General features: G+C 51.4%; 2 protein-coding genes across 2 annotated transcripts; one reads left to right on the top strand and one right to left on the bottom strand.

The window, feature by feature from the left end:
- Positions 1–2,155: 2,155 nt before the first annotated feature.
- Positions 2,156–3,699, top strand: LOC121107031. The gene is made up of 4 exons (XM_040649106.1): positions 2,156–2,420; positions 2,627–2,962; positions 3,290–3,369; positions 3,503–3,699. The coding sequence occupies exons 1-4, from the start codon at positions 2,156–2,158 to the stop codon at positions 3,557–3,559; spliced, it is 738 nt and encodes a 245-aa protein (XP_040505040.1). The 3' UTR covers positions 3,560–3,699.
- Positions 3,700–16,744: 13,045 nt separating this feature from the next.
- LOC121107091 (coiled-coil domain-containing protein 81-like) lies at positions 16,745–23,582 on the bottom strand. Its single transcript, XM_040649268.1, has 9 exons — positions 21,494–23,582; positions 21,214–21,275; positions 20,707–20,854; positions 20,243–20,499; positions 19,973–20,058; positions 19,504–19,598; positions 18,898–18,961; positions 18,125–18,587; positions 16,745–17,999 (listed from the first exon to the last, which is right to left on the bottom strand). Exons 1-8 carry the CDS (start codon positions 21,795–21,797, stop codon positions 18,164–18,166), a joined length of 1,440 nt encoding a protein of 479 aa, XP_040505202.1. The 5' UTR covers positions 21,798–23,582; the 3' UTR covers positions 16,745–17,999; positions 18,125–18,163.
- Positions 23,583–27,226: the final 3,644 nt, after the last annotated feature.

Below are 27,226 nucleotides of genomic sequence, written 5' to 3'. Positions count from 1 at the left end.
GCTGGGGGTTGGTTTCTTCTCTTGTGTAACTAGTGATAGGAATAGAGGGAACGGCTTCAAGCTGTACCAGGGGAGGTTCAGGCTGGATTTTAGGAAATACTACTTCTCTGAAAGAGCGGTCAGGCACTGGAATGGGCTGCCCAGAGAGGTGGTAGAGTCACCGACCCTGGAGGTATTCAAGGAACATTTGTACATTGTGTTGAGGGACATAGTTTAGCGAGAACTATTGGTGATGGGTGGATGGTTGGACTGGGAGATCTTGTGGGTCTTTTCCAACCTTGGTGATTCTATGATTCTATGATATTGGTCATTACTGGTTTTTATTGGGCTGCACAAGAATCATCTTCACTTCTCTGTTGTTTTACTTCATATAACCCCATTGGGTGTCCCTGGTGATGGTTTCCTAAAATTTGGATCTGGGAGGCATCCATTTCCTTCACTTATGATGAAAGCACAGAAGCAATGTGGGCACTCACTGAGGTCACAACTGTTGCCGGGGTGGGAGCATTTGTGCCACAGCTGCTGAGCAGAGCTCGTGCTCTGGTGAGTGTTCTGCACGTGGACGCTGAGCTCTGGGCCTTCCTTGGAACGGATCACCCTGTGAGAGGCTCTCAGAAGCACCACTGCGGAGTGTGTGTGAGGTGGGAACAGCTTGGGCAGAGCGGGCTGAGCAGGTGAGCTCAGTTTGGTGCTGGGTGGTTGCTGGGAGTTGTCTCAGCAGAAAAGCTGGGCTGCGGAGGAGTTCCCAGCTCCAGCAGTGCCCCTCAGCATGGCTGTTTCCAGGGGAAATGGGTTCTTGTTGAGATTCCATCTCACGTTTTGGTGAGGATGGTGAAATGTCATTACTTCCTTGGACATCTGCTGCAGGACCCCCACCTTCATGTCAGACATTAAGAAGGAAGGAGAGTACAAACTTCACAGAGAGCAACTTATGCCTCACTGCCCCACGGATGGCTGGGTGCAGAGCTACTGAGGAGATGGAGAAGAGCACTTGCTGACACAAGCCACGGCAGTCAGGCACAAGCTGGATCTAGGATTAGGACAGCTCTTACAGCCAGCTGATTTCCAGACATTGCCCTCCTCAAGAGACTAAATCACATGACAGAAGAAAGATGGGAAAATGCTTCTTCCTCATTATTTTTCACTTTTTGATGATTTCTGCAGGGTTCCTGTCCAAAAGGAGATTTTGGGGATTGAGGCAGTCTTGGGAAGAGTGAATCTCACTCTTTTCAAAGGCAGGGGAAGTTCGTGTGGAGAGAGCCCTCAGAACTTGGGCTTCGTCTGAGACTTCAGTGGTCATGTCTCAGCAAGGAGACGACTGCTGTTCCTATTTCTGCTCTGTGCGTGGCAAGGTGTGGCTGGGCTTCTTTTGCTTGGTTTTTCTTCCTTTTTCTCATTTTCAAGGGGGAGGGGTGGAGCATGGGGAGCCCTACTGGTCCTTTGTAACCTCAATAACTGGTTGGATTCTACTGCTGACAGCCTGGGCTAATGGCATGGACATGGCTCAGGCTGTATTTTCCCTTAGTGATAATTAATGTCTCAGCACTCTGATATCCCATCTCTGGCACGATCTGGAACCTCTCTGCAGACCTTGGCTGCCCATTCCCACCAACGCTTCTTCCTTTCTCTCTTCAGAAGTGGCATGGAGCGGTTCCCCGTGTTTGGGAGCAGCAGCCAGTAGGCTGCCAGAGATCCAACCGCGCCTTGCAGCGCACAGAGGGATGTGATGGGGATGGACCGTCCTTCCTGCCATGCAAAAGTGAGTTTCTTCAGCCCTCTGTCATGAAGTATGGCATAATGAATTTTGAATATTACTTCTGAGCGGGCACGGTGCTGTAGGGGATGTCAAGTAACCATACATTTGGGAGAGCAGGAAGGAGCAGTGAAAAGTGAACTATCAATCAGTTTGCATTTTGGCTGTAAAAAGTAGCATCTTTCTGTTTTCTGGGGGGACATGGGCTAACAGGACAATACTTCTGCTGTCTGCTGGTGTCTGCAAAATCAACACACAATCCGTTGTAGGGATGGAGTCTGCGTGTCCATGGAATGGTGCTGGGCAAGGGGAGAAACGGAAAGCCTCCCCAGGTAAGAAGCTCTTATGAGCTGTGGTGTGGGTACCTGCTTCTAAAGAGGGCTGCATGAAGGGGTGTGTGTGATGGAGGGGAGAGGAAAGGGCACTGCAGATCTGTGCGGACTGCAGAAATGGTGCAACGCTGTAGCAGCAGAAGGGCAACTAGAAGAAACTGCTCTTGAAGAGAAGTTTGTGGTTTGCTGGGCTAAAATCTTCCTCCAAAGAGATGCTCTTTATGTATTTCTTGTCCTTTTTCTGTCAGAAGGTGATGCAAGCGGCCTTGCAGTGAAGCGTCGCCTTGCAGGAAGGCAGGGGAGGAGCACCAAGTGTGGCACAGCACTGAAGAGAGGTACAGACACACAACAGGCATCTGGGTTTGGTGCACGGTCTTTCTAGTTAGGCTTTCTGTCTGTCCTTTCCTGGGGCTGTTGTCACTGCGTGTTGCTTGATGTCTTAATCCCTGGGGTTTGGTTTGGTTTGGTTTGGTTGGCAGACTGAGGGTAGTTGTTGGGCTCTCTTTAACTCTTGTTGCTTCCCCTTTCTTAATTTTGACAGGGAGAGGTGCTGGGCCAAATGGCAGGATCTACCTGAAAGCTCCTCTCCAGGCTGGGAGGCTTCCTGGAACAGCAGGTCCCAGCACAGGGGGAAGACCTTTCCCTGCAGTCGACTGCCGCTCCTTCTCCAAGACCGTGGCTGCAAGAAAGCACAAGGGAGTGGACGAAGAGGAGCAAAAAGCAGAGTGGTGGTCTGCCAAGAAACAAGTGAAGGTGGAGTGCCATGGGGCAAAAGTTCAGAGCCCATATCAGAGCAGAGGCGGTGTGCCAGCTCCAGCAGCACACCCTGGGCCTGCCCCAGTGCGGACTGAACGGTTCCAGACCTCAAAGCTAAGAGGTAAGAAGATGCTGTAGCTGTCCTGGTGAGGTGCTGCCTTTATCAAACACGCAGAGTTTGCTTAGGGTTTGCTTTGCTTTTTCCTTCTCTCTGCAGAGAAGGGAAAAGTGTTGAAGGCTACCAAGTCCAAAGGCCAAAATGTGTAACCCCATCTTTTCCCATTAACTCTGTGATGGTCTTTAACACATCCCACTGGAAATAGCCTTCCCTGGGAGGCCTCCTAGCCGAATTGCCCGTGTCTTTTGTCTGCCATCGGTTTTTATGGTACTCATGTTTCCGTGGTTTTGCTGTTGACAAAATGAATTTATGGCTTTTCTTGCTCGATAGCAAGACGACAGCAACAACAAAAAGAGAGGAGAGTGGAAATGAAGAAGGCTGCTCTGAGAGCTGCCACTGCACGTGCAGAGGTGAGTCCTTCGTGAACACAGATGGGCCCTTGTTGTTCTCAGGGCCTCCGTCTGTCAGACATGGAAGGGGACTGTACAATACTGAGGGAAGCGGTGTCCTAGTGTTTTTTACACTTGCTTTGTTTCTTTCCAGTCCTCTGCAGTGAGCAGCCTTGTAGAGATGATGGAGAAGCTGCAACTGAAGGACTGAGTGGAAGAACATCAGAAGGCAGTGGCTTTGTGGCAGCAGCCCAACTTGGCACTCTGAGTCTGGTTGCAGTCCATCAATAAACAATTGGAGTTTTGGATTCACAAAGAGCACACGGCCTGATGTGTCCAGCAGCACTCAGTGAGCTGCTGCACGACCTCCTTGTTACTCCACTTGCAATGCCTCCTCCATGGGAGGAGAGACTGTCCTGCTGTGCAGGGAGCTGGGCTGTCCATCGATTGTGGCCTCTGCTGCCCTATGCTGGCACCACCGGAGGGTGGTTGTACTCCAGTGTTCCTCTGCAAATAATCTAGATCCTACTGATAGCAGAGGAACCCAGGTCCAATGTGAGCTCTCCAGACCCCGCAGCTTTCTGATCATAGCTGAGGACAGTCTCAGCTCTCTCATCCTCGCTGGGAAAGGAGGATCTGTTGAATACAGCCATCCAGCAGCATTGCCATGGTCTTAGCTCTGAGGTGTACTCTCTAGGGCTGCTAGATAACACAGAGCTGCAATGGGAGAGCTGTAACCTTGTGAAATGGAAGCATGTGGCCAAGGAGGAACCACAGGGACAGAGGGAAATGCTTTCAAATTTGGTGTCCTGACAGCAGAGTCCGCTCACCCCCTGCCCTACACACAGCATTTCCCAGAGCCTGAGGGTTAGGAGGGGACAAGGATGCTGTTCCTCCTTGGATGTATCTGCATGATGGAACAGACAGCACTGAAGTCCAAGCTGTGCCTGAATTGCCACCACCAGCGTCAGATCCAAAATAAATGTGCTACCGAGTGTCTGTGACATTATCACTGCAGTTCTATGCTAAAGATGAGAAGACCAAGGGTTGCTGTAAGGAAGATATCTGCACTGCGGGTATGGCAGGGAGGTGCCCCAAACCCCTCCCACCTTCCTTCTGGCAGTAGCTCCCTCTCTCCCTGCCCATGTCTCTGCTGCCTGCAGCTGTTCCTCTGTCCCCACGTCCCCTTCCCAGAGCTCATAGAGCCCATCCCAGCCGCTGTGTGCTCAGCTCAGCCCTGCGGACCCCTTTTGGCAGCAGGGCACTGCCTAGGGGCCTCTCGGCCTGTGTGCAGGTGCTAGGGCTGTGTCACACTGGTGACACTGTGCAACCCCACAGCTTCCCCAGCAGCGCCTTGGGCAGCTCCCAGTCAGGCTGAGTGCTGAGCCTGGCAGGCGGCACAGTCCCTGCCCCAGCACACAGCCTCTGGGGCACAGCATGGAACCTGCTCTGCAGGACAGCCCTGGGCACCCGGTGCACCCCCAGCTGCACTGCCTGCAGCTGTCCTGGGAAAAAGAGCCCTCAGGGCTGTGCTTTGTTGCTTCAGCAGGGAAGCCCTCAGCTGGAGCTGGGTTCTTCTTTCCATTAGAAAGAAACAGAGTGCCTTGAGCCTCATCTGCTATGGGATATTTCCCTCCAGGATAAACGTGCACGTTGCCCTGCAGCCAGAGACTTACTGCGTTGAGGTCCATGAGCGACGATCCTCCAGTGCAATGCTTCTCCCCCTCTATGTGCTGTCCCCTATCTCCTCTCACTGTCACCTGCTGGCAGTGCCCTCAGCCCTGCTGTGCTGTGCAGAGGAGCTGCTCCTGTTCCAGCAGCTGTATGAGTCCTGGCCTCCCAGGAGCCTGGCCCAGCTCAGCAGCAGGGGCACAGACCTCTGGCTCCTTTTCTCTGCCTCCCACCAGCTCCTGTAGATGTCCCTGGGGCTCCTTCCCTCAGCTGACAGACGTGCTTCTTTCCAGCTCTGTCATTTCTCCTATTAAAAAGAAAATAGGAAAAAAAAAATAAAGAAAACAAAAAGAAGGAAGAGTTGGATATTAGAATAACCTTCAATTTCTAGACACTGAACCCAAATGGAGAAAGGGAGGAAGTGATTCAGCCCAGCTAGTCAGGGCATCTGGTCCTGGATTTGTTGTACTAGGACTAGAAGGGGATGCAGCTCTCTGCTATGACTGCCACAGACCCTCAGAAGGTGGGATTCCTGTCGGTTCTGTTCAACTGTACACAACTTTTGTGATTGTCTTTTCTCTGCTCCAGTGTAATTAGTAGTGATGAAGGAAATCAGTGGGTCATAACTAACTCCAATGACAATATAGGGCTTCTTTGGTCAGCCCAGATGTATTTCACCAGACTGTAAGGGCTTTTCTTAGGTGCACACAGTGAGACACAACCTACCATCAGAAGTAACATAAGAGCATTTTTGTTGTTAAATAGGAAAAATAAACCAACAACCCTAGATCATCTCTGCAAGGAGTATTTAAATTTTAATGGAAATGGATGGAAACAGACTTGCAGAAAAAGAATACTGTGCACATTCTGCAAAGCAATATCTATTGTGACTCCTGCCCTTTCACCTTGGGAGCTCAGAGGCAAATGCATGCTGGCTACCTGGAGTGTATTCCTCCTGCAGGCACCCAAAGCAGCAGTCACAGTGCTGTGAAGGTTCCCAGAGGAAATCCAGAATACTCTTCTTATTGTACTGAGCAAGAGACACCACGGAGGGCACTTGCCCTCTGTAACTTTAAGTACCGAGTGGGCTGCCCAGCTGGCTCCTTGCTGGAGGTTTGCTATCAGTCAGGCAGGACGTGTGCAAGGCACACTCGTCTAGTCTGCTACGTGCTGCCTTCGCTTGGATGCTCTTCTGGGTTTTGCAGGTGGAAGCCATGAGATTGCCAGGAAGGCTGGAGCTCATCGCCTTGGCAGTGTCACTGGGACACGACTTGGCCTACGAGGGGAAACTTGTATCCTGCAGCTCCTCACAGGGCTGTAGGTAGTCTTCCATCTAATCTGTCAGCATTGTTTCCAAATGGGAGGGAACGCAGAAGGGTCAGGGAGAAACAGTCTTTTGGCAACAAGCTTAGCAAATGGTGAGCAGTGCTTTAAACCAGGAATGGTTGAGGAGATCAATGGTGAGGAGACCCATGGGGAGAATCCCTGTGGTGAGGAGAGTGGGAAAACAGCAAAAGGCATTATACAGCAAAAGGTGAGGGGTGCTGGGAACAAGAGGGAGCTCAGGAGTGATAAAGGTGCTGTGAGAAGCACAGGAGTTCAGGGAACCTGCAGACTTCATGGACAGGCTCTACCAAGCAGAATAACATGGGAAAGGAGCAGACAGAGCAGCAGCTGTCTGTGGGCAGAGGAATGCTGTTTATCTCGTTTTCTATTCCTTCCTGTTAGTTGGACACAGAGAGGCAATAAAATGCAGCTGTAGCTGGGTATCTGATGGCATCTTCTCCACAGCTGACAAGGCAGAGGTGGCCCAGCAGCTCTCCCATGATGGAGAAGGCCTTGATGACTGAGTCACACTTTTCCTGACATTGTTTGGTGCTGTACCAGTCCCGGATGACAGAGAGAGGACAGGGCAAGGACTGAGTGGAGGCGGAGCAGGGTCTGGAGAGGGAAGAGCAGGGGCAAAGGAAGGGTAGAGAAAGGTAAAGAAGAAGACCTTCTCTTTGGGGCAGAGCCCTGCTGAGAGCTCCGAGCTGTGCCCCGGCTGCAGGCACCCCTGAGCTGCTCTGGGATGCGGGGAAGGGGAGGCAGCCCGGCTGGGAGGTGCCTGGCTCCTTCCTTTTTCCACAGAATGTGTAAGCATACACTGAACTGCGCTCAGGGCTCTCGTATGCACAAGCACGTGCTGGGAGTTGATGAAGTGCAGCAGTGCCTGCAAAGAGATGAGCTGCTGGTGTCTGCCCTGGGAGCCGCTGCTCCAACAGGAGCTCTGGGATCTGCCCCACTGGAGGGCAGCACAGAGCTGCAGGGATGGCATCCTGTGTAGGAAGGACAGGTGCCAGGAGTCTGTGCCACTGCAGCAAGGATACCTGCATCCCTTGGTGTGTGGAACTCCCTCAGTTGCCCCCCTCTGGTAAACAGCCAGACCTGAAAGACACTGCACATCTCCTGGCCTGCTCTGGAGATGTGGCAGTTGTGCACCAAGGCGTGACTTCCATTGCTGTCATGGTCTGCAAGAGGACAGAGGGTTGGTTGCTGCACACTGCCAATACATTTTCTCTGCCACTCTGCCAAGGCGATGTTTTTCTGCCTTTTCCCCGTGCCTCCCTCACCTGGCTGCGGTCTCCCTGTTTGTCAGCGCTGCCCTGTTTGCCAACCTGAAGCTCCCTGCACCTCCTCCACATCCCTGGACCTGGCACTGGCAGTTCTGCACTCGGTGGTGCCTCCAGCATCGAACCCCGTCATCTGTAGCGTGAGGAACCAGGAGCTCAAGGATGCGTTGTTGAAACTGGTGACTTTTTCCATGAGCTTAGAACTGCCCCTCTTCATCTGCATACGATTCATAATAAAACTGACAGCAGGAGCAGCCTACTTTGTAATGTAAATTATTGCAGGAGCAGCCCATTTTGATTTGTGTATTTTTTCTGTGGGTATTTTTTCTTTCCTGCAGCTCTTCTGATGCTGCCCAGTCATATGCCATTGTTCACATTTCCTATTTTTGTTCCTGAACTGTGTAGCCTGGAGACTCTGTACACGAGTCTGTTCATAAATGTCAATGAAACACGGGACCCAGTATTGACTTTGTCTGACATCCTTCTTGAGAAACTATCTGTGGAGCTGCAGGAGCGGTGCCTGTATGCAGGGGTGGAGTGGAAAACTGTCCCAGCGCAGCAGTGCCAGCAGGCACCAGTGCTTGCTCCATGCAGAGCTGCTCCCTGTGTCCTTCCATGCTGTCCTTCTGAGCCTTCATGTTGGTGCAAGGCCCGGCTGCTCCTGGTGACTGGTGTCAGTGCTGCTGAGTGGCTGTGCTGTGGTCACAGGCAGTAGGTGCTGCAGTGCAGAGCCGCCCTCCACCACAGCACTTGATCCTGGAAGGGGATCTGCTCAGGGCAGTGCCTGCAGCTGCAGGTCTTCTTTAAGAGTTTCTGTCACAAACACACTCAAGAAATAAACTGCACAAAGGCTGCTTGTTTTCCTGTTCCTTTTGAGGAAAGGTACCACTGCAGAGAAGTCAGGAGAACGCCTCTGCCTTCAGGGATCAGGTGGCCGGCGGGGCCTCTCTTCCCCCAGCAGAGACGCCTGCAGGCTGAGGGGCACACGCTCAGTTATGCTCAGTGCTGCCCTGAGAAACTCAGACAGCTCCATAGAGCTGTTCTCTAACTCAGCACGCCTGTGGTCAGGCTGTGCTACTCGCACTTCTTTGCACATGCTTTGCGGACAGTGCGTTTATGGGCAGTGGAAAGGATTGGTGCATCCATTGCTTCGATAAACTGCAGCAGTTACTGAAACAGATGGAGCTGTGGGAGTTCTGATGGAATGCCGTGAGTGGAATAATGAGGAGGTCGTGCAGCAGCTCACTGAGTGCTGCTGGACACATCAGGCCGTGTGCTCTTTGTGAATCCAAAACTCCAATTGTTTATTGATGGACTGCAACCAGACTCAGAGTGCCAAGTTGGGCTGCTGCCACAAAGCCACTGCCTTCTGATGTTCTTCCACTCAGTCCTTCAGTTGCAGCTTCTCCATCATCTCTACAAGGCTGCTCACTGCAGAGGACTGGAAAGAAACAAAGCAAGTGTAAAAAACACTAGGACACCGCTTCCCTCAGTATTGTACAGTCCCCTTCCATGTCTGACAGACGGAGGCCCTGAGAACAACAAGGGCCCATCTGTGTTCACGAAGGACTCACCTCTGCACGTGCAGTGGCAGCTCTCAGAGCAGCCTTCTTCATTTCTGCTCTCCTCTCTTTCGATTTGTGTATTTTTTCTGTATGTATTTTTTCTTTCCTCTAACTCTTCTGACACTGCCCAGTAATATGCCATTATTCATCCCGTTTCCTATTTTTGTTCCTGAATAGTGCAGCCCTGAGACTCTGTACGTGAGTCTCTCCCACAGCTGGCCAAGCATCTCCCAGGTCTCCTGACATCTCAGATTTAATGCTGTCTGTCCTGCCCTCCTTAGCAATGCCCCAGGATACATCACAAACTAGGAGGAAGAGTCCATGGACAGAAAGAAATGAAAATGATCCAGGGGCTGGAGCACCTCTTCTATGAAGACTGGCTGAAGAAGCTGAGCTTGTTTAGTTCAGAGAAGAAAAGGCTCTGGGGAGACCTCATTATAGCCCTCCAGTATCTAAAGGGAGATTATAAACACAAGGGAAATCAACTTTTTACATAGGTGGGTATTGATAGGTCAGAGGGGAATGGTTTTAAACTAAGGGTTAGATGTCAGGGGGAAGTTTTTCTCTGAGGGGAAGGTGAGGTGCTGGAGCAGGCTGTCAAGAGGGATTGTGGATGCTCTGTCCCTGAAGGTGTTTGAGGCCAGGTTGGATGGGGACCTGGGCGATCTGATCTAGTACTTTATCTAGCAGTTGGCAACCCTGCCTGCTGCAGGGGGCTTGGAATCTGATGATCATAGAATCATAGAATGGCCTGGGTTGAAAAGGACCACAATGGTCATCTAGTTCCAGCCCTCGTGCTACATGCAGGGCTGCCAACCATCAGGTCAGGCTGCCCAGAGCCACATCCAGCCTGGGCTCAAATGCCTGCAGGGATGGGGCATCCACAGCCTCCTTGGGCAATCTGTTCCAGTGCTTCACCATCCTCTGGGTGAAAAACTTCCTCCTAACATCTAACCTAAACCTCCCCTGTCTCAGTTTCCCCCTTGTCCTGTCACTATCCACACTCGTAAACCGTCATCCCCCCTCCTGTTTATACGCTCCCTTCAAGTACTGGAAGGCCACAATGAGGTCTCCCCACAGCCTTCTCTTCTCCAAGCTAAACAAGCCCAGTTCCCTCGACCTTTCTTCACAGGAGAGGTGCTCCAGCCCTTTGATCATCTCAGTGGCCCTCCTCTGGACCCGCTCCAAGAGCTCTGTGCCTTTCTTGTGCTGGGGGCACCATGCCTGAACGCAGTACTGTAGATGGGGCCTCACAAGAGCTGAGTAGATGGGGCACAGTCACCTCCCTCTCCCTGCCGGACACTCCCCTTTTGATGCACCCCTTTAACGTAGTTAGTCTTTTGGGCTGCAAGCGCACACTGCTGACTGATGTCCAGCTTCTCATTGAATTGCATGAGGAGGTCTTGGACTCACTGTGGTGTAGTGCTTTCGCACAGACTTGTGAACAGCAGCCTTTGTGCTTTTCCCAGCATCCATCCCTGGAAGAAAATGAGACAATGCCACCTGTTACCTTCACCTGCACTACAGATAATCTCTCAGTGTGCTTCATGGACCCAAGAGATTTTCTTTTTCATGACCTCTCTCTGGTGCCTAAGCACCAGAGGACAAGGAGGATTGCTTCCACCTCTCATTGGGTAGGGAGAGGCTGCACAGGCACTACCCTTGTCTTCCTCTGGGCTGAGGGCTGGGGCTGTGCCCTGGGGTCTGGGCTTTATCTGTGGGGAGCACCGCAGAGCAGAAACCTTCACACTTTCCCCTGCGCACGTGTCCGGAGCTCTTCTGCTGGACACCCCCCAGGCTGAAGGTCAGGCTCCAGCCAGCACAGGGCACAGCTGGAGCCAGCCCAGGGGAGAAATACTCCTGCAGGCTCCTACCACACAGGGCCAAGCTCATCGCTCTGGGGTGGCTTTGTTCCAAAAGGGCAAAGCTCACAAGTCTCTGGGAAGTGGGAGCAGTGGGAGCCGAGCAGCGGCACAGAGATCTGCAAGCACCTTCTCTGGCATGCTGCTGGAACAACCCTCCACACCCCACAGAGGTCAGCCATTTTCAGAGAGCTACCCCCGGCTTCATTTACAACATGTGCTCTGCACTAACATGCTGAGGTTTGGCTGCTGACCTGGAGTGCGAGAGCAGGTAGGAAGAGCCTGCTGGCACACTGATTCTGGTTGGTAACACTGGATGACCACAGGACAGAAACTACCTGGCATGCCAGTTGCTTGCACTACCTGTGTTTCTTTGTCAGAGACTGGCAGGGTGGGATGGCTGCTTTCCTGCAGTGTCTCCTTCTGCACAGTCTGCCAGTCAGTTCCTTTAGAAAGAAAGTAGGACAGTAGGATGGGATGTGATGTGTTCTCATTAGGAATTGAGCTGCTCCAATACCAACCAACGCATGCCTGCAGCCGAGGCAAAGTCTACTGGTACCAGCCATCCAAATCTGCCTGTGACCCCCTTCACTGCCCAAGAGCACTCTGCCCTCCCAGAAATTGGAAAGTGCTGGCTCTCTCATGCCTCCCGAGGAATCCGCTCCTATGCAAGGCCCTCATGCACTGTGCTGTGAGTGTCACCAACCATCACGTTCCACCCATCACAGCCAGGCATCTGCAGGCTGAAAGTCAAGCTCCAACAGAAATGCCTCCAGAATCAGCATCTCCACCTGGTTTCCAGCATTAGGAGAGGCAGCCATCCCTGCTCGGGATGCTCCTCCTGCCTTGAACTTTCTCAGCTGCAAGGAGGGCTTTGTATGAACAGAAGCACAGCACTCACCAGTTCCTGCCAACTGGATGCACAAAGCAGCTCTGACAAGCAGTGGTAATGCTGGGGTAGCAGTTTCCCCTGGGTCCTGGCTGGATGCAGAAGTGGCAGCAGACCATCTCTGGTGCTTGCAAGGGGTTACGTTGAACATCACCGCAACAATGCTCTGATCGATGCCTTCCTGCTGTGCAGGCTACAGCTTGTCCACACATGTACATCAGACCTCAGCTTCCCAAGTCACACGGCGAACAGACTGAAGTATACCCACCACACGCTGCCTTCTCCGTTTCCTTCAGCACTTCCGTTAGGACACGGGATGATCCCTGGAAGTATTTTCCTCTTTTGGATTCATCCCTTCCTCTTTCCAAGCCTTGACAGAATGTGTGAAGTTAAATATCATGTATGTGAAGTTTTGAAGACCAGTGGTGAGTCAGCAGACTCAGTAAAGACAAACTACTCACCCCTGGGTTCCAGATGGGAATTCTTGCTCTTGGCAGCAAGAAGATCTGGTGGCCATCACCTCGAGTCCCACCTGGAACTCCAGAAACTATTGCAAGAATTACTCTCCTACCACCTTGTGTTGAAGGAATCATGCCACTGCCACCTCCAACATTCTCTGGTTCAAGCCTTGATTTCTGCTTCCTGTATATCAGGTAGACTGTCCTTTGTCCTCATTTATTTGCAGGTCTTATGATTTACAGCTCAAGATAAGTGTCTCATAGAAGAAACATCTTTACTTTCGATCTCATAGTTCCAAAAACTGACGTAACTCTGCCCTTACATAGTTCCAACTCAAACTGTACTTCTTAACCAATCGAATTTTCTGAGCCTGGGATCACTCCCTCCTTGATTGTTCCATTCAAGTTCTAGGCAGTGCTTTGTGGGTGGCATATTCCCAGAATAGATAGTACTTTTCCAGGTGTTGATATGCAGATGTTGTCCCATCATTCCTGGTGTCTGGTGTGACATAATCTGGTTTGGTAGTTGCCCTCCGATTTGACCAGATATCTCTGCAAGGCAGAGACAATTGTCAGACCCCTGACAATAGCTCATCTCCAGCAAGAAAATCCTGAAGATAGTTGCCAGCTCACGGCAACTCCCAGAAGAGTGACCACCCCTCTCAGTGAAGAACCTTTTCCTAATATCCGATCTGAATTTCCCCTGATGCAGCTTCACACAGTTCCCTTAGGTCCTACTGCTGGTCTCTGTCGCGAGTTAGCAACACAACACAGGGTTCTCGTGCAAGGAAGATTTCTTTATTGGTGTGTCTGCATCTCTGTGTCTCTCTCTACTTTTCCAAGCAAGCCTTTTATATTCTAACACGCGTATTCAGTACGTTTCCACTAACAATCCATTGGCTAGAAAGCAAGCAAATTCCATAACAAGTCTTCATAATCAGCAGGAAGTTTATCTTATGCCTATCTACAAAACGTCCCCGTTTATTCTATCCATTTCTCTTACCCAGCGCTGTATTATCAGCAAGTTGAGACTCAACAAGGTCGAGCTGACCTCTCCATCTCCCACAGGTCTCTAGACGGAAGTGATCAGTGCCTTCCTCCCTGTTTCCTTTTGTGAGGAAGTTGTAGACCACAGTGAGATTAGCTCTTGATATCCTATTCTCTATGCCAAACAAACCAAATGGCCTCATATGTATTGCCATTAGGCAACGTTATGCCTGATACCCAACAGGATACAGTTGGTCTTTCTGATTACCAGGGCATAATGTTGATGCACATTCAACTTGTCACCAACCAGAACCCCCAGATCCCTTTCTGCAGAGCTCTTCTTCATCCACTCGTCCCCCATTCTGCATATATATTCAGGTTTCTCCTGTCCCAGGTGCAGAATCTGTCACTTGCTCTTGCTAAATTTCATACATAATTCATAAATTTCATAGACGGTGATTGCTCAGCCCTTTAATTTGCCAAGATCTTTCTTCTCCTGGCTCCATACAGGACCACTCAAATCTCAAATCATATCTGTGAGAGCATGTTCCAAGTGCTTTTCAAACTCCAGCAGCTTGGGGCCATGACCACTGCCCTGGAGAGGTTGTTCCAGTTGCCAGCTGCCCTCTCAGAGAAGAATCTTTACCTAATGCCCATCCTGAACCTGAAGCAGCATTATGACATTCCATCTGGTCCTTTCTCTGTTACCAGAGAGCAGGTATCAGAGCCTGCCCCTCTGCTCCCCTCATGGGGGAGCTGTAGACTACCAGGAGCAAGCTGTAGGCCACTGGGAGTCCTCCCTTCAGTCTCCTCTTCTGTAGACTGAACAAACCAAGAGATCTCAGGCATTCCTCATGTATCTTTCCCTCTAGAACACGGCTGCTCTATCCCAGATGCAGAATCTGGCACTGCTGTCATTCAGTGTTCTGTGATTAGTGATTGCCCAGCCCTCCAGTTTGTCAGGATCTCTCTGCAAGGCCTGCACCCAAGACATTTATGAAAATATTCAAGAGAAACAATCCTAAAATGGAGCATTGTGGAAAGTCACTGATGACTTGCAACCAGTCTGATGTAACCTATTTACTAGTAGTGCCCAAGCCATCGGACAGTTGCTCACCCATTGCAGTATGTTTTGTCTAGCGACAAATGCTGGACATTTTGTCCAAAAGAATACCGTCAGAAAGAGTCTCTAAAGCTTTGCTGAAACCCTAAAAGATGGCTTCAATGGCCAGACGTACCTACATCACATGTAATTAGGATACCCAGCATGTACAGGAAGCTAACAGCTGCTTAACAGAAACAGAGGTCTGATAGAAGGCTGGAGAGCCTTCAAGGCTGTAGCTCAGAGCCCTTTTGTTGCAAAAAGTAAGAGCCTGCGTTGGCAAACCCAGATGCTGACGGGCCATGCTGCTTCCCAAACTGATTTCTGCCGGGTCTGAAGGGTATGGAATTGGCCTAGTACAGTAGGAACAGTGTGTTCAAGCCCAGGAACCACACAGCTTTCTCAGAGTTTCTCTGCATAGCTGCAAGTGTGGCCTTTTCTTCAGGCATGTTGCTGTTAGTGTGATTTCCAACTGTTTTGGAGTTGAAAGGAACAGGGGAATGTTTGGAAATCATTCAACAGGCAATAATGTTAAAAGCAGCAATAAGAATTGAATTACTGTGCCAGTTGTTCAAGATTTGCTCCTGAGCAGCACCATCTGGCTCATTGGAGACTGAGGAGAGCTTGCTGTGACTAAGCCCACCATCTGGTGAGGATGCAGATGAGAAGGAGCCATGTCACAGCAGCAAACCAGCTGATGAAGCTGTTTCCAATAGCTGTGGGGAATCCAAAAGACAGACAGGAGTAGCAGTAACAAAGAAGAGGTCTTAGGTTTTAGCAAACTGTGTAAAGGTTACAGAGCATTTTGACACCTGGTGGGAGAACATGCAGAGATATGTCAGAGAGAATCACAAAGGGACTATGAGAGTCACTTGAAGCATAAAAAACAAAAGCTGTTATGAAGATTGCATGAAGAAATTGAGGACCATTGTGGAGTATGGCTCGTCACATTTGCAGTTATCCATAGTTTAATTGATACTGTGAATACAAAAAATTATACTTGTCTGACTTTATAGAGGAGAGGAAGCGGACCAGAACTCCAGATGAAGAGTTTGTGAGGAGACCCTCAAAAATGGGTGCCTTCCTCTGCATTTGCATGTGTTTACCCAAAGTTGGAAGACCCTTGCAATGTCTCAGACAGCTTAACATATCAACAGTGGATACTTCATAGAAGTGTGCTGTAAAAAAAATGTTTTGGAGTCCCTGTGAAAGAGCGCATTGTCTTGGGAATAGAGTTGATCATACACTGAAGCCAGGCTAAGGTAAATGAGGGGGAAGTACTTAACAGGAAAATTCAAAATTAATGGTGTTAAATTGCTGTCAAAGGCCATAAGCGTACAGGGAACACAGAATTTACTTGCCAAAACAAACAGAAAAAACAAACCACCATTCAGATGTTTTTCACCCTTGCAACAAGAGTGCATGTGGCCAGGACCTACCGTATGCTCAGCTGCTTGGGCTGTATAATAGAGAGCAGCATTATGCTTGTGGTCATCCCCTCTGACTCCGAGATCCCACTTCCATCAGACGCCCCAAACAAAGGGTCCTGTTTTCTATGGAGGCCATAGGAAAGGTGTCTGTGTTGTAGTTTTGTGATCGTTGTTGGTATACCACGTCAGAACATCGTGCAGAACAGTGGCAGTTAAAGAGTTAATGTTCTGGTTCCGTGTTACCGTCTTTTGGGGCATTTTGGGCCCCCCCGGTGGGGGGGGAGGAGGGGTGGGGCGGCATCCCTGGAGGACTTGGCACGAAGAGGAGGTGAGGTGGAGCTCTGGACCAGACCCCTGCCGGCACTCACTCTGCCTCTGGCCGCCTCAGCTCTCCACGGAGCAAAGCCTGTGCTTCCCTCACACTGTCATGGTTTGACTCGTACTTTGGTCCTCCAGTCTCTCTCTGTTTGTTTGATTTGGTTCAATTAAGTAGAATACCGTTCCTCCTCCGATCGCTTGGGCTGGTGCTGGCCTCACTTATTGAGGCTTCATGCCCCAGGGCCGGTGTAGGCCTCTCGGGCTGTGGCTTCAGGCCCCGTGGCCATTGTCAGCCTCACTGGCTGCAGCTGTGGTTTTAAGTCCCTGGACTGATTCCAGCCTCTTGGGCTGTGTCTTTGGTCCCCAGGGCTGGTGCTGGCCTTTCGGGCTTTGGCTTTAGGCCCCGGGGCTGGTGCCAGCCTTTCTGGCTGTAGATGTGGCTTTAGGCCCCAGGGCTGGTGCCAGCCTCTCGAGTTGTGGCTGTGGATTTAGGCCCAAAGCTGGTGCTGGCTTCTTGTGCCACAGCTGGAGCTTTAGGTCTTAGGGCCAGTGCAGGCCTCTCGGGATGTGGCTTTTGGCCTTGGGGCCACTGCTGGCCTCTTGGGCTGTGACTGTGGTTTTAGGCCCTTGGCCTGGTACCGGCCTCTTGGGCTGTGGCTGTACCTTCGCCCCAGGGCTGGTGCTGGCCTCTCAGGCTGTGTCTTTAGGCCCCAGGGCTGGTGCTGGTCTGTCTGGCTGTTGCTGGGGCTTTAGGCCTCTCTGGCTGTGGCTGTGACTTTAGGCCCTTGGGCCGGTTCCAGCCTTGCTGGCTGGGGCTTCAGGCCCCAGGGCTGGTGCTGGCCTCTCTAACTGTGGCTCTGTGACTTTAAGCCCCTGGATTGGTTCCAGCCCTTCTGGGCTGTGGCTTCAGTCCCGAGGGCTAGTACCAGCCTTTCTGGCTGTGGCTATGGCTTTAGGTCCCAGGGCTGATGCTGGCCTCTGTGGCTGTAACTGTGGCTTTACAGCCCAGGGCTGGTGCTGGCCTCTCTGGCTGTGGCTTCAGTCCTTGGGGCCTGTGCCAACCTCTCAGGCTGTGGCTGTGGATTTAGGCCTGAAGCTGGTGCTGGCCTCTCAGGCTGTGGCTGTGGCTCTGGCTTCAGGCCCCAGTGCCAGTGCCAGTCTCTCTGGCTGAGGTTTTAGACCTCGGGGCCGGTGCCGGCCTCTCAGGCTTTGGCTTTAGCCCACAGGGCCAATGCCAGCCTGTCTGGCTGTGGATGTGGCTCATTTCAGAGCCACAGCCCAACTGTGAAACGCTCCGTCCCCGTTCCCAAGAAAGAGCACTGGGAACAAATGAAAACTCCACCATCTTCTGCAAGACATTGGTTTTATTCTTTTTCCTCCGTTTCCGTGTGTTCTGAAGATGGATTTTGGTACAAGAAGAGAAGGTCTTCTCAAACAAGAGTGCAGGTTTTGGGAGCTCTTTGCCCACATGCAGACCCTGGGGGTGGCTTCAGGTCAGGACACCGAGGGGAAAGCAGCCGGTTTTCTACCCCTCTTTACCCCTTGCCTACAACACATCCAGCAGCAGTGTTTTGCTCCTAAGCTATGCCAGGCCCACGCAAAAAGCCTTTCCCTTCCCACCAGGGATCTGAAGGAGCAATGAGCTGGCAAGAAACATTCTCCTCTCTGGCCCAGAGCCGCCTCATGCTTATCTAGGTCTTCCAAATGCTGCCAAGTCATGGGCCTCGATGTGTTGGGTGTGACAAGAGAACACAACACTGGAAAAGAAGTAATTGGCATCAGTCAGAACTAAAGGGTCATTAAAGTGACCCCACTGTCTCTATTACTCTGCTTTCATACAAAGAGATGGCATTCCAGAATGACCCCAGTGGGAATCACACACCTGATTTGCTGCCTGCACTCTGGCCACCCGAAGCCCTGATCACAGTGGCCTGGGCCTCCCCAGGTTGGGAAGCCCTGCTCTGGGTGGGCGGCACTGCATTGAGCTGGATGCCTCATATGGGAATGGACACAGACAGGAGGTGTTGAAGTTGTATCCTGACAATATGGTCTTCTGCGGTTGTTGCAGCATGGACCAGAACTTCTCAGGCCTCGAGTTCAATAACTGTGATGTCTGCACTCTTGGTGGTTGCTCTCTGAACACGTTGTAGTTGTGCTCAGGGCTCAGAATCGGGGCTCCGCACTGGTATGAAGGCACTGCTGTGTCTGTTCCAGACCATCCACCGTCATGGGGAGCTGTCTTCTTTCCTCTTCCTTCTCTGAACTTCTGAGGTTTTGCAGCGTGGATTTTTCTGGAACCAGGCTGCTTTTTGGTAGAAGATGCCCCTGGCACCTCTGGCAGATGACTGAAAGGACACAGTGGGAGGGGTTCACCTGAGCGGGTTACGTCTTTGGGACCATATCCTGCACCCCTAAGCCAGGACTGCTGGCTGCGACACAGCCTTCCTCATGCACGACAAACAGGCCATGCTGAGGCTGCTGATGGGGTTATCTGAGGGGCTGATGAGGGGTAAGCCCCGTGAAATGAGCAGGTTCTGGTGGCCCCATGCCACTCCTCTGAGTGCTGTGTTCAGCACGGTTGGGCTGGGAAGTGAGCTCTGACCTGGGTGAGAAAACAGCCCAGTAGAGATGCCAACAGTGAGCCTACTGCCTCACCTGAACAGAGCCTTCCTCCTCTCCATCGTTTTCTGGAGCTGCAGGACTCCATTTTCTGTAATATCTGAATAATCAGGGAAAGACATTTCAGGAAATACCCCTAAAGCCAGGAAGGAGGATTGTCCTCAGAAATACATTGCTGCAGCGCAGCTGTCCTCAAGTGACATGCAGGGCTGCTCTTACAGAGTCTGAAGGGCCGCCCTGCTCCTACCGCAGCCCACACGTCCAGAGGCCTTGGGCCCTCATCTGACAGCAGCCCTTGCCCGGCTCCTTAGTGCCGTGGTGCAGTGTGGTTTTGTGACCACGCGGTCTGCACCAGCTTTGGGAAAGAGGAGCTGGTGAGGTGGCAGTCTTTTTGGAGGGGGCCGTTTCCCAGGTGGGTGAGAAGGACAGGGTCTTAGAACCCCACTCTCCTTCTGTACCCAGCAGTGGGCATCTTGGGCACATCCCACCTGAGGCCTAAGTTTTGGGGAAGCTAGTGAGATGTTCCAAGAAAAGGCTTTGTCAAGATGGTGTGGGCTTTGGCCTTTGGGTGATTGTTGGAGGGGGATTTTCCCACCACGAGTTCGATGCAAGTGCGATGGAAAGGACCAGCAGCTGTTTTACCTTTCTCTCCCTGGCCCAGAGGTGGCAAACTCTCTTTTTCTGATTTCTTGATGGATTTCCTGGGCGGTGGTTTGGGCATAGTCTCCATCACACATCTGTATGCAAAGAGGAGGTATCCGTGTGACCCACAGCATCACCATCAATTGCCACGTGCCGCGATCCCCCACTGACAGACATGTTTCTGCATTGCTGTAAAGCTCTCAGCCACAAGGACTGTCCTGGGAATGGGGTCACCCAGCAAAGGAATCCAGGTCACGCTGAGAATAAAATATCACCCAAGTTCCTTCATCTCTCCCATTGGATGTGTCTCAGAGGAACGACTACGAGCCACAGTTGGTACTGTGGATATCAAGGAAAGTGATGCGCAGTGTCCCCACAAGGGGATACCCACGGTCACAGGGAACAAGTGCTCCTGAATGAGAGCTGAACAGCTGCACCAGGCAGAGCCCACGGATGCAAACATACTCACTCAGGAAAGATGATCACACGTCCTGAGAATGTCAGAGAGGCCATGGCTGCCACTGGGGATACAATCATGTCCATCAGCCAGGGGATCTGCAATGGAGGTGAGTGAAGATGGGGTTATGTCCTTTGCTTAGCTGAGGCCCTCAGTACTGGATGAATTCAAGTCAAGAACTGGCCCAGCCCAAGATTCCAGCCAGGTCCTTTCTACACATGGGCAAGAATGGGTTGTTCCTGTGGGACTGCCCACGCGCCATGGAGAACCCCAAACCCTCACCTTGAAAACAGCCTCCTCCAGGTTCTCCTTCCCAGACAACCTCTCTAGGAAATCATAATAAAATTTCATTTGCACCCTGCTGCCTTCAATGAGCAGCACTCCCACGTCCTTCAGCACAAGGGCGATGTTCTCCCCCTTCTTCAGGCAGTGAGACATGAAGGATGTGGTGCCTCGGATGCAGCTCTCTGCTTCCTCCCAGGACACAGAGGCAGCTTCAGCCACCGTGGTGTACTGGACGAGCTCACACTCTTTATGGCCTAGAAAAACATGAGAGAAAATGGAGTAGGCCACACGTCAACCCTTCTGCAGATTTTTCCCAAGTGTTGCTTGTTGTAGTCATGACCCAGGTCAGTTTTGGCCGTGCTCTGCAGAGGGGGCACTTTGCGCTTGAGAAACATCTCAGACCTGGGTAAGGTTTACCATTTGCGCTGTCCGTGCAGCCACAATGGCATTAATGCACTTACCAGGCAGGTACTCTGTATTGTCCGTAAGGTTGTGAGCACGTACAAGATTCCTGGCCAGGCGAAACACAGGCCTTGGCATAACCAAAGCCTCATCACCGGCCTTGATGGGGACAACATCAAAGGAGCCAAGAGTTGGAATTCGGACCCCCTGAAGTGGAAGGGAACACAACAGCCGAAGGTTAAGGACTGGCTGGAGGAAGGGGTTTAAGAAGTAGCTGCCCAGTCCTTCTCCTCCCCTTGCCCTCTCAAAAATGCAGTGCTGCAGTTGGAGCAGAAGCAGATTGAGGGTCCCCGTGGACTTTGAGCAACCGGGATTAGCCCTCAGATACGACACCATCTACCATGAGTGGTACCAGGCATGTGAGGTCCACTGGTGCCTGAGGGGGAATTTTGGGGTGATTTTCCTGCTTTCTGGGGGGGGGGAAGAGTCACTGCATTCTGTGGCCCAGAGCCAAGGGGACTGCCAACCCCTCCAAGCAAACAGTAAGGATCTGGGTGCTGACCCACCTTGTGCAGCAGGAGCTGGTTTTGGATGTAGACAGCCACCGCGTCCCAGATAGCTATTCGCTCTAGAAAGCAGAGGAAAACCTGGTCACACTGTGTGTCTGTTGGCTTTCAGCCCTCCAGCAACCCCAGAGCTGGAGCTTGATGGCTGATGATAAGTGTTGTCACTGTCTCCAGCCCCTAATGGAGATTCCCCCTGAGACGACCACAGTGCTGGGTCTCCCCCATGAGATCCCACCACTGTTGGTCACAAAGTTCCTGTGGTAGCTGGGTAAGCCTGTACCTTTGGCCTCCGTGTGTGGCATGAGGGAGGCATGCTGCATCCCATCCCAGAAATGCAACTTGGTCCGCCTAATGCAGGCGCGTGGCTTCTCTTTGGCAAAGCTCACGTGCAAGCTCATCCTTGCGCTCGCTCTCCGGTTGCTACTCCAGAGTGCAGGGCCCGTCCACCCCACCTCCCGTCTTGTACCCCTGCAAGGCCATGTCACAGAACCCCTCCTTTGTGACATGGCTCCCATTGCTCCACCCCCTACTGTGACACGGCCACTGGTGGCCTGCTGACCGTGGCAACTGAGATCAGAAGGCATCAGTGCCTCCCAGTGCAGAACAAGTTGTTGTAGTTGTGGTTCAAAATGTTTCGAGGCCCTGGATGTTTCTCTGATAAACTCTGCTAACTTAAAGATGGGTCTTGTTTATACAGAACGATGTGGTGCTGGATGGAGAAGTAAGGTGGGCTTTGTCCTCCTGTGGAAGCCATGCAAATGATCTCTGTGTGCATTGTGCTTGGCTCTAGCTGGATAAGGCATCGTTATCATACCGCATGCATAATGACACCGTCATACCGCTCTGGTTTGGACCTCCTCACCACACGTTGGATTGCTAGTCTGATGGTTAGCGCTGTTTTTGTGATGAGCATGAAACAACTCGGTGCTCTGCTACCACACCTATTTGGAACCAAGTGAAATCACAGGAAAACAAGGTGAACGTTCAGCACATCCATTTCCCTCTCGTTTATCACAGTGTTTCAACCCATAACGTGAGGCTTTGGATTGCACCAGTCAGCTCTAAACACTGAGGCTCTCAACTCTGAAAATGGACATTTTGACCCCCAAAACGGTGCTTTGGACTCCCAGTATTTTTCCTTGGATTTAAACGTAGGCAATTCCACCGTAAAAAGGAAGCATTTTGATTGTAATAAAAGAGAACATCTGGAACCTAAAAGTGAGGTTTTAAAGCCTAAGAATGTAAGACATCTCACGACAAGTCAGGGTTCTGACTCTGAAAATGAGACTCTAAAAAGTGAAATGAGGTTTTGTTCTCAAAAAATACTACATTGGACATGAAAAATTGTCTCTCATGGCTCTGGGTAAAAGCTCAGATCCACTCCCCCTGCCCATGAATGGCCTCTGTTACTCCCCAGCTGCACTCACATCTTCTCCTTTTCCCTCCTTCCTGGACACTCCAATCTTTTCCACATTGCCCCGAGGGCCCGCTTGCATCTGGTGCCCCAAACGAGGGGCATTCCTTTCCATAGAGGCCATGAAAAAAGTCCCTCAGATGGAAAACGTCCTCCAGGAAGAAGAAGGTGCTGTGCCCAATCCCCCGGTCCCAGAGGTGCAGCGCAGTGCCAAGGCAGCCAGAAAGGCCTGCAACAGCCTGAAGTGAGGGCTGGGTGGTGGCCTGGTGGTGGCCATCTGATCAGCCATTCTCCTGCCCTCCCACCCTCAGAGCCCATTGCCCAGCTCGACTGGTGGGCCCATGGCACCTCAATCCGTCGAGAAAGAGATGCAACAGAGATGGGATTGGGATGGAGGGCTGGACTTGACTATGGACGCTGTGGCACAGGTTATCCATGAATGTGAAATGTGCTGCAGTTAAGCAAGCTAAGTGAATAAAGCCTGTTTGGTTCGTGTCGCAGTTTAGTTAGGGTTATTCATGTGCGAAAGAGGGGGAGATACAACAGACTGGTAAAGACTATGTGAGAGCAATGGGTGCTGGGACATTCAAACATTGGGATACACATTTAGCAAAAGCCACCTGGTTAGTCAGAGCTTGAAGATCAGCTAATCGAGCTGGTCCTGCCCAATCAAACCTCCAGCACACTGCAGAAGTAAGATAAAAAATGGCACCCACTGACATTCACTGACCCTCGTTGAACATTTACGGAGACCAAACAGTGGATGTGAGCACAGTGAGGCAGCGAGTGCTGCGCTTCGTCAGTAGTGACAGTGGCAGCAGACCACCTTTGCTGGTGCAGATTCATACAAGTCGGCAAAAATGCATAGCTAATAGCAGCCACTGTGTTGAGAAACAGCATTTGGTAGCTGAGAATTTGCTCTATCAAATACTGTTATTGTGCTCTTTGTATCTGTTGTAGTTCCCGTGAGAACAGAACTGTGCAAACAGGTTGTGTGTGTGTGTTTTTGTTGGTTTGTTGTTTGTTGGCTGAGGTTGGATCCATCTGGCCCAACTCCAGCTCCAGAATGGACACCCAGAGCAGGGTGCCCAGGCACACATACAGGCAGCTTTTGAAAATCTTCAAGGAAGAGGTTCCATAACCTCTACCACAACCCAGACAGAGCAGACACAAGTGCTTCCTGATGTTTATACAAACCTCCCGTGTTCCAATTTGTGCCTCGTGTCCTGGCACTAACACCACCAATAAGACCCAGGTTCCATCCTCTTTGCATCCTCTTTCCAGGTATTTGCAGACATTTCTAGGTTTTTCCCAAAGCCTCCTCTTCTCCAGAGTGAACAGGCCCAGCTCTTTCAGAGTCTCCTCCAGGCCCTTCATCATCTTGGTGGCCCTATCCTGGGCTCTTTCCAGTATCATGGAATAATAGAATCATAGAATGGCTTGGATTGGAAGGGAACTCGAGGATAGAATCATAGAACCATAGGATCGCTCAGGTTGGAAAAGACCTTAAAGATCATCAAGTCCAACCACGACCTAACCATACTACCCTAACAACCCTCTGCACACTGCTAGCTCATATTCAGACGACTGTCCAGCAGTACGCCAAGGTCCCATTCCATCAGGCAGCTTTCCAGCCACTCCTCCCCAAGCCTGTAGGGTTGCTTGTGACCAAAACGCAGGACCTGACACTTGGCCCTACTGAAACTCATACATAACCTTGGCCCATCGATCCAGTCTATCCAAGTCCCTCTGTAGTGCCTGCCTTTCTCCCCCCAGGCAGATCAACACTCCCTCCCAACTTGGTGTCATTTGCAAACTTACTGAGGGTGCACTCAATCCCCTCATCAAGATTGTGAATAAAGATGTTGAAGAGAAGCAGCCCCAGTACCGATCCCTGGGGGACACCACTCGTGACTGGCCGCCAACTGGATTTAACTCCACTGACCACAACTCTTTGGACCTGGCCATCCAGCCAGTGTTTCACCCAGCGGAGCGTACGCCCATCCAAACCATGGGCAGCCAGCTTCTCCACGAGGATGCTGTGGGGGACAGTGTCAGAGGCTTTACTGGAGTCCAGGTAGACCACATCAACAGCCTTACCCTCATCCACTAAGCGGGTCACCTTGTCATAGAATGAAATCAGGTTTGTCAGTCAGGATCTACCATTCATAAATCCATGCTGACTGGGCCTGATCCCCTGGTTGACCTTCAACTGGTCCATGATGGCTCCCGAGATTATCCGTTCCATAATCTTCCCAGGCACCAAGGTGAGACTGATAGGTCTGTAGCTACCTGGGTCATCTTTCCAGACCTTTTGGAAGACGGGCATCACATCTGCTAGTCTCCAGTCCACCGGGACATCCCCAGTTAGCCAGGACTGCCGAAGGATGATGGAGAGAGGCTTGGCAACCACATCCACCAACTCCCTCAGCGCTCCAGGGTGCAGTCCATCTGGCCCCACGGACTTGTGAGCGTCCAGCTTTCGGAGCAGGTCCAAAACCATCTCATCATGGATCATGCAGGGCATGTTCCGTTCCCCATCCGTATCTACCAGCGCAGGGGGCTGTGTTCCCAGGGAGTTACAAGTCTTACTATTAAAGACTGAGGCAAAGAAGGCATTAAGTACCTCAGCCTTATCCTGATTCTTGGTCACCAAGTTGCCCTCGGCATCCAAGAAGGGATGGAGATTCTCCCTCGCCCTCCTCTTGCTGTGGATGTATTTATAGAAATATGTATTGCTGTCCTTTACCTTAGTGGCCAAGTTCAGTTCTTGCTGGGCTTTGGCTTTTCTAATTTTCTCCCTGCGCAGCTTCACTATATACCTGTAATCACCATAAGTAGCTTGCCCACTCTTCCAGAGACCATAAACTTTCCTTTTGTTCTTGAGATCCAGCCAAAGGTCTCTGTGCAGCCAGTCCAGCCTCCTCGCCTGTCAGCTCGTCTTCCGTGACTTGGGGACAGTCAGCTCCTGCACCTTTAAAATAACTTCCTCAAAGTATTCCCAACCTTCCTGGGCTCCCACGGTCTCCAAAACTACATCCCGAGGGACCCTCTCAACCATGGTCATAAAGAGGTGAAAGTCTGCCCTCTGGAAGTCCAAGGTGGCAGTTCTGCTGACTCCCCTCTGTGGTTCAACAAGGATTGAGAAATCTAGCATCTCATGATCACTTTGCTCCAACCTTTACATCCCCCTCAAGACCTTCTCAGTTCACAAACAGCAGGTCCAGAATTTTGCTTCCCCTCATTGGCTCCCTCACCAGCTGTGTCAGGAAGTGATCTCCCACACACTCGAGGAACCTCCAGGACTGTTCCCTATCTGCTGTATTGTAAATCCAGCAGATGTCTGGGACTTTGAAATACCCCACAAGAACAAGGGGGAGTGAGCTTGAGTCCTCACCCACCTGTCTCTAAAGTGTCTTGTCTACCTCTTCATCTGGTTGGTTGGCCTGCAGCAGACTCCCACAGTGAATATCAGTCTTATTAGCCTTCGCTTTTATTCTGACCCATAAGCTCTCCACCCTATCATCGCCATCATTAATTTCCATACATTCACATTCTTTCTTAACACAGAGGGCTACACCACCGCCTTTCCTGCCTAGCCTATCTCTTTGGAACAGTCAGTAGCCATCCATCACAGCACTCCAGCTGTGCGAGTCATCCCACCCCGTTTCCGTGATGGCGACCATATCATAGCTTTCCGACTGCACGATGGCCTCCAGCCCCTCCTGTTTGTTACCCATGCTGCGTGCATTGGTGTAAAGGCACCTGAGCTGGGCCTCCTTTGGAGTGGCAGTAGCCCTAAGACTCTCATGACCACACTCAGGTGTTTCCACAGCCACCAACCTCACACCAACCCTTGTGTTCTTCAGACAAAAGGGTGAGTCATCCTCCTCCTTCGCCAACACACAAGACTGTGGGATCTTACTAGCACATCCCTCTCCTACACGCACTGGGACGTTACACACAGGCTCCGTTCTAGTGACCTCAGTTACCCTCCCACCCCCATTTGTACCTACTGTAAACCTCTGTGAATGAACCTTCCTAACTCCCGTCTTAAGACCCCTTTCCGCCGGTGGGAGAAGCTACTCCTATCGGTTGCCAGCCGGCCTGGTCTCATGCAAACAGAGCAGAGATCAAAAAACCCAAACTCCTGCCAGGCACGCCAGGCTTTGAGCCAGGTATTAATCTGTTGGCCCATCATATTTAGTCCCTCATCATTCCCTATCACTGGAGGGATAGAGGAGAACACAACTTGTGTTCCCGAACCCTTTAGCTGTCGCCCCAAGGCTCTGAAGTCCTTTTCCATAGTCATAGTCTTTATGGAATTTCTTCCTATACCATCGCTGCCAACCTGAAACAACAACAGGGGACAATAATCTGAGGGCCGAACTAGGGATGTGGCTTCAGGCCCCAGGGCTGGTGCTGGCCTCTCTGTGGCTTTAGGCCCCAGGACCGTTCCAGCTTCTCAGGCTGTGGCTTTAGGTCCTGGGGCCAGTGCCAGCCTCTCAGGCTGTGGCTGTGTCTTTTCACCCTAGGGCCTGTGCCAGCCTCAATGGCTGTGTCTGTGGCTTCAGGTCCTGGGGCCATTGCCAGTCTCTC

This window comes from Gallus gallus, chromosome 17 (assembly GCF_016699485.2).
Source record: "Gallus gallus isolate bGalGal1 chromosome 17, bGalGal1.mat.broiler.GRCg7b, whole genome shotgun sequence".
NCBI classification, from domain to species: domain Eukaryota; kingdom Metazoa; phylum Chordata; class Aves; order Galliformes; family Phasianidae; genus Gallus; species Gallus gallus.
This window is presented reverse-complemented; position numbering and strand designations above follow the sequence as displayed.

Coding starts and splice junctions, on each gene's coding strand:
- LOC121107091 (XM_040649268.1), bottom strand. CDS start 21,797: ATGCCTTCTGATCTCAGTTGCCACGGTCAGCAGGCCACCAGTGGCCGT. Junction 20,855..21,213: donor ACCAGCTCCTGCTGCACAAG/GTGGGTCAGCAC, acceptor CTTCCACTTCAG/GGGGTCCGAATTCCAACTCT. Junction 19,599..19,972: donor CGTGTGATCATCTTTCCTGA/GTGAGTATGTTT, acceptor CTTTGCATACAG/ATGTGTGATGGAGACTATGC.
- LOC121107031 (XM_040649106.1), top strand. CDS start 2,156: ATGGAGGGGAGAGGAAAGGGCACTGCAGATCTGTGCGGACTGCAGAAA. Junction 2,421..2,626: donor TGGCACAGCACTGAAGAGAG/GTACAGACACAC, acceptor TAATTTTGACAG/GGAGAGGTGCTGGGCCAAAT. Junction 3,370..3,502: donor CTGCCACTGCACGTGCAGAG/GTGAGTCCTTCG, acceptor GTTTCTTTCCAG/TCCTCTGCAGTGAGCAGCCT.